The 5415-nt window shown below is 57.1% G+C and overlaps 1 protein-coding gene across 1 annotated transcript; it reads left to right on the forward strand.

The window, feature by feature from the left end:
- Positions 1–823: 823 nt before the first annotated feature.
- LOC143388942 (ephexin-1-like) lies at positions 824–3825 on the forward strand. The gene is made up of 3 exons (XM_076842354.2): positions 824–1244; positions 2089–2193; positions 3462–3825. Exons 1-3 carry the CDS (start codon positions 824–826, stop codon positions 3650–3652), a joined length of 717 nt encoding a protein of 238 aa, XP_076698469.1. The 3' UTR covers positions 3653–3825.
- The last annotated feature ends 1590 nt before the right edge of the window (positions 3826–5415 follow it).

Here is a 5415-nt window from a genome sequence, read left to right on the forward strand (position 1 = left end):
TGAAATTGCACACAAAAACTTATCTGAAGTATGCTAAAATCTCAGCAGTGGCAAAATTCTTTACTATTGAAAGAGCTCTTCAATTATGACAATTTTCTACACACTTGGGTGAACTGGAAGGCCCTGATATCACCATGACAAAATTTTCTGGAAAGCACTTTTACGTCAATTCCACATTTCACTCTATTTTTGAGAGAATAAACTCCATAGAGCAGTATATAATTAGCCCTATGCAATGAGCCAAAGTACTCTCTCAATGATGCTTTTATCAAAATAAATGGGAAAAAAATGGATTAAGGGGTAATCTGAGGAACCTTCAGTTCTTTAATATTCCCTGAAGATAATTGGCTATAATCTATGACTGATAAAGAATGAAAGAATAAGGAGAGTTGTGAGTACAGACGTTTCCAGAGATGCAAGACATCAGACATTATTTTACTTTCTCTGTGATCTGTGACACCCCTGCGGCCCCTCCCAGCCACCCTGCTAGGAGGCCTGGCCTCCTCTGCCACAGGCCTGCTCCCAGGTGGAATGAGACTCCACACCTATGGGAGGCCAGCCCTCGGGGAGGGTCTGCCCGAGGGCCACAGCTTCGGGTGTGGGCCAATGCGGGGCAGCTCAGTGTGCAGGCGCGCTCCCTCAGGGCTTCACACTCAGGCTAGCCTGAGAACTGGGTGGATGACAAGGGGACCGCCCTCCTCCTCCCTCCGCCCCTCACCCACGTGTCTTCCTGTTCACCTCTTCCCTCTGAGCTGCCTGGACAGCTGCCTCGAAGCCCAGAGCTCTCACAGAACCCACGAGACCAATGTGGGAGGGATGCTCCATGAGCCGTGGGCCCAGGGCTCCTTCCTGGCCACCCGGCCAGCCTGCTCCCTCTGCAGCTGCCTCACCACTCCCACCAGGGTCCCCAGGGCTGGGGGTCACACTAACCCTCCCCACCCTGCTGCTGCTAACAAACCTCAGCTTCCCTGAGACGCCTCAGTGCACTCTAGGGAGTGACTCCCCCTTTCTGCCTGGCTTTTTAAATGCACCCCGCGAGAAGGGCCTCCTGGGAGCTCCTCCTGTCGCAGGGCATTGGCCTGCTGGGAAGGCTGGGACCACACGCTGGGTGGATCTGCTCTGCTCTGCTCTGCGGTTGGGGCACCATCCTCTTCCCTGTGCCAGGAGTGAGATGAAGCGGTGGATGACCTCGCTGGCCCCCAACAGGAGAACCAAGTTTGTTTCCTTCACATCCAGGCTTCCGGGTGAGCGCTGGCCTGGCAAGTGGCCACTGCGGGAGCTTTGTACGCGCTCCCTGGGCCGCAGATTCAGGCCTTGCACGGCGCAGAAGCTTAGCACCACCAAGGATGCCGACCCCAGCTTTGCCAGTGCTGGACGGTCAACATAAAGATAGCCCAGGGTCCCCCAGCTGGTGCGTGGGAGGTCTGGTGCTGAGGTGGCTGCTCTGGTCCATGCTCTCACCCACTCTGGATACCAACTCACAAATAACCATAGCCCTCATTCCTAAATTAGGACTGTGACGAGAGCCAAGTCGTTGCAGGAACACATGGTGTAGTCTAGGAGACGCCTGAGGGAGGGACATCCCTGAGTGGGTGGGAAGGTGGGTGGGTCATAGGTGACAGGAACCATGGGGACACCAGGAGGAACCTGGGCCCAAACTCCAAGGCTCTTTGGGGGTTGCAGGTTATTTGGAAAGCATCTAAGACCCAAAGGTGCACGAGCCCAGCGCCTCACAGACTAGCCATGGCTCCTGGCTGAGACCTCTTGTCCTGAGCCCCCAAATCACCTCCAGGGCCACACCCTGGGGTGCCTTCTGAAGCTTCAGCTGAGCACCGCCTCACATTCGGAGCATCCCTTCCTCCAGTGTTCTCTCCCAGAACTCCTGGCTAGTTGGGGGGTGTTGCCTTTGGAAGCAAGCCCCCCTCCCCCTCAGGTGAGCCCTGTCCGTGGCTGGGGAGTTCACAGTCCTGTATCAAGTGGGGCTCAACCAGCCACCGGCTGCAGGGCTGTCCCTGTCAGCCACTGCTTGCCGGGGTACAGGTGTGGGGCCGCGATGGGGACACGCCATCCCCCCTCTCCTCCCATCAGACTGCCCGCAGGCCCAGTGCATGCACCAGTATGTGGCCCAGCAGCCTGATGAGCTGACACTGGAACTGGCTGACATCCTGAACATCCTGGAGAAGACGGAAGATGGTGAGGCCCCGGGGACCCCAGCCCTGCTCCTCTCCCAGCCCAAGGGGTTGTTTTCGGTGTCTACTTTCCTCCCCAAAGTGAGGTCCCACTTCACCCCTCCCAGCAAGCCCAGCCGGAGCAGGCATTCTGCGGCCCCCTGCCCTAGGACATCTGGCTTCAATCCTCCCATCACAGTGGAAGAGAGGTGAGCAGAACGCCAAGCCCCAAGCCAGGCCTCCAGGGAAGCCTGTGACCACTAGCCTCGGGGCTCCCTGGGGGCCAGGACCCCCCCCCACACACACACACAGATGACATCAGCACCAAATGAAGTTCCTTCCCAGACCCAGGAGAATTTAATTTTATTAAATTAATTTAATTATTTACAGTACTGAGCGTTGAACCCAGAGGCTGTCCACCACTGAGCCACATCACCAGCCCTTTTAAAACTTTTGAGACAGGGTCTCTCTAAGGCACTGAGAATCTCTCTAAGTTGCAGAGGCTGGCTTTGAAATTGCATTCTTCCTGGCTCAGGCTCTCAGTTGCTGGGATCACAGGCGTGGCCACTGTGCCTGGCTCCCCTTTCCCTGTTTCTCTGCCCAGGCCAGGCGACCAGCCCATCCCGGGAGGCCTCCTCCACTCAGGCCCCCTCTGGGCCCCATTCCAGATTCCTTCTTCAACTGAATACACACCTGCCCAAAAGTGACCTGCAGAGAGCATGCCCCAGGCCCCCCAGAGCTGGTGGAAATATGCCCCCATGCCCAGGTTGGGAGTGGGAGAAGGGGGCCGAGGAAGCAGTGGGGGAGATGGCCAGAGCACTGTGACTCAAGTGTTACCAGCTCAGAGGCCACTCTCAGCTGGCTATAGTGGCCTTTGGGAGGCTGAGGCTCTGAGAGGAACTGACCAATTAGAAGGTGACCTCCGGGTCCAGGCTTGGGGCATGGACTCCAGGGGGCCCCTTGGATGCCTCTCACTCTTGGGGCTCCTGGCCTCCTATGGGAGTGCTGAGGGGTCCAGAATGGGCTCCCATGTCAGTGTGGAGCTTGTGTCAGAGCCTGCAGCCTGGTCCTCTGCATTCGCCACCTGCCTTCCCAGCTCACCGGGATGAACCTGGCCTGAGCACTCGAGCCGGTTATGCCAAGCTGCTGCCCTCTGGGAAAGGCCAGCTGGACTCAGTCCCTCAGCTTTGCTCCCCACACAGACAGGAGCCTTAGCTGGGGGAGCTCCACCCAGGCCCCGGCTCCTGCCCCTGCCCCTGTGGAGTGCCTGACCCTACTGCCCCTCCTCCTCAGGGTGGATCTTTGGGGAGCGCCTGCATGACCAGGAGAGAGGCTGGTTCCCCAGATCCATGACTGAGGAGATTCTGAACCCCAAGATCCGCTCTCAGAACCTCAAGGAATGTATCCGTGTCCACAAGATGGATGACCCCCAGCGCAGCCAGAACAAGGACCTCAGGAAGCTGGGCAGCCGGAATCGGCAATGACCCCTGTCCCAGCACTAACCTGCACAAGGAGGGGTGGAGGAGCAGGCCTGGCTGGGACCCTGGCAGACAAGGAGGCCCTGGGAAAGGACAGACTGGCACCTCCCCAGGGGTGCAACAGGAGGTGCACATGCTGGTCCCTGCCCATGCGGTGAGTGTGCCAGTGTCCCCGCCCTCGTTCATTCACAGACTAGAAACAGCTGCCTCCCCTGAGTCTTCGTGAAGGAGTCACATTGTGAGCAGTACATACACCACCTCCCTCTCTTACCTCTTAGCAGGGTTGGGGGACAGGCATGCCTAGGGATCACTAGTGTCCCTGAGCCCGGCGTCCCTGGCAGGCCAGGTGGAGGGTAACAACTGTCAGGGTCTCCTGCACTGCACATTCCCTTCCCTACCTTGAAAGCCGTTAGAATCTACCAGGCACACCCAGGGGCTGCCTTTGCCTGATGGAGCTTGATGAGCAGCCCTTGGTCTCTGACTCACGGGACTGAGACCAGCCGCCTCTGTCCTCGTTCCCCTGCCTCTGCTGCCTCCAGCTGCACAGCCAGGCCCTGCTTTGTGGCAGGCCTGCCCAAGCTTGGCTGGGGGCTCATGTCGCCTCTGGCTCCTTGATGGGCTGGATGTAACTTGTGTCTTCTGGCCTCTTAAGGAGCCTAGGTGTTTTATGGAATGAATTGGTTACTGCATCGTGTATGCTTATGGTTCTGAGAAAAGCAAATATCATTTTTTTGGCTGCATTAAAAGAAGCATCATGTATAAAATATAAGAGGCGAAGGTCTATCCTTTATTATCCGGGTGCACACAGGAAGGAGGCATTTGGTTCTGGCCCAGGAGATGGGAGCACCTTTCAAGGCCAGCAGGGGGAGGCATGTTCCAAAGGATCAAGTCTTCAAGTCCCTGAGGAGGCTTCCGGGGCAGGGGAGAGCAGCCAGGGTCAGGTCTCCAAATGGATGGGGATTTGAGCCTCCACTTGTGGAAGGAGGGAAGCAGCTGTCAGAGGGAGTGGGGGACATCTTTACTGCATGGAATTGAGAAGAGCTTTGCAAGATCACAAGGGCAGTGAGGTGGTCCCCAGTTGGGGACCTTGACACTTCTTCAAGCCTTCAGTAGCAGCCAGTTACCAGGGGCTGCAACCTCGTCCCTGGCCTGGCTGGCCAGCAGAGATACCTCATCCCCACCCCTGATTCTGTCCCCTGAGTGTCCAGGGTGTATGCTGGGACCAGGAACACTCTGCCAGGACGAAGAACACTAGAACAGGCCTTAGAGTTAGAGCTAGTGGGACTTCCTAGCATCTTCCCACAGGCCACAGTGGGGGTCTTTGGCCTTTCTGAGACTTCAGACCCTTTGAGCATCCCTAGGAGCATGTGTCACCTGCAGCAATGTGGGCCAGCTGCGGGGCAGAGGGCCCTGGGCGCAGTAAAGAGATCTAGCTCTTCGGGCCTCTTGATGCACCCCCACTGGGAGCACCTGCATCAGGGTCCCCCAGGAGTGGGCAAGGGAGGGGGCCTCTTTCTGAGCCCTGGGGTGGGGGAGGGGACAAGCTAGGGCCTGGAGTGGGTGATCACCCAGGCTTTCTGAATCTGGGAACAGCATATTGAGTTGGATTATCTTCTCGATTGAGGATTTTGACTGTTCAAGGTCATGTGGAATGAAATAATTTCAACAGTTTCATGAAAATTTATAAGCAGACCCTTTTAGCCCATGATGTGCTCTGGGGAGACTGCCAGGAGTGGAAGTTGTTCCACAGGCTTCTATGGGGTCTGCCC

Source organism: Callospermophilus lateralis, unplaced genomic scaffold (assembly GCF_048772815.1).
Source record: "Callospermophilus lateralis isolate mCalLat2 unplaced genomic scaffold, mCalLat2.hap1 Scaffold_45, whole genome shotgun sequence".
NCBI classification, from domain to species: domain Eukaryota; kingdom Metazoa; phylum Chordata; class Mammalia; order Rodentia; family Sciuridae; genus Callospermophilus; species Callospermophilus lateralis.

What these genes read in the sequence shown, in the direction of transcription:
- LOC143388942 (XM_076842354.2), top strand. Translation starts at nt 824, where the DNA reads ATGAGCCGTGGGCCCAGGGCTCCTTCCTGGCCACCCGGCCAGCCTGCT. An exon ending in CTTCACATCCAGGCTTCCGG is followed by an intron (nt 1,245 to 2,088) that starts GTGAGCGCTGGC and finishes TCCTCCCATCAG; the next exon opens with ACTGCCCGCAGGCCCAGTGC. An exon ending in CCTGGAGAAGACGGAAGATG is followed by an intron (nt 2,194 to 3,461) that starts GTGAGGCCCCGG and finishes CCTCCTCCTCAG; the next exon opens with GGTGGATCTTTGGGGAGCGC.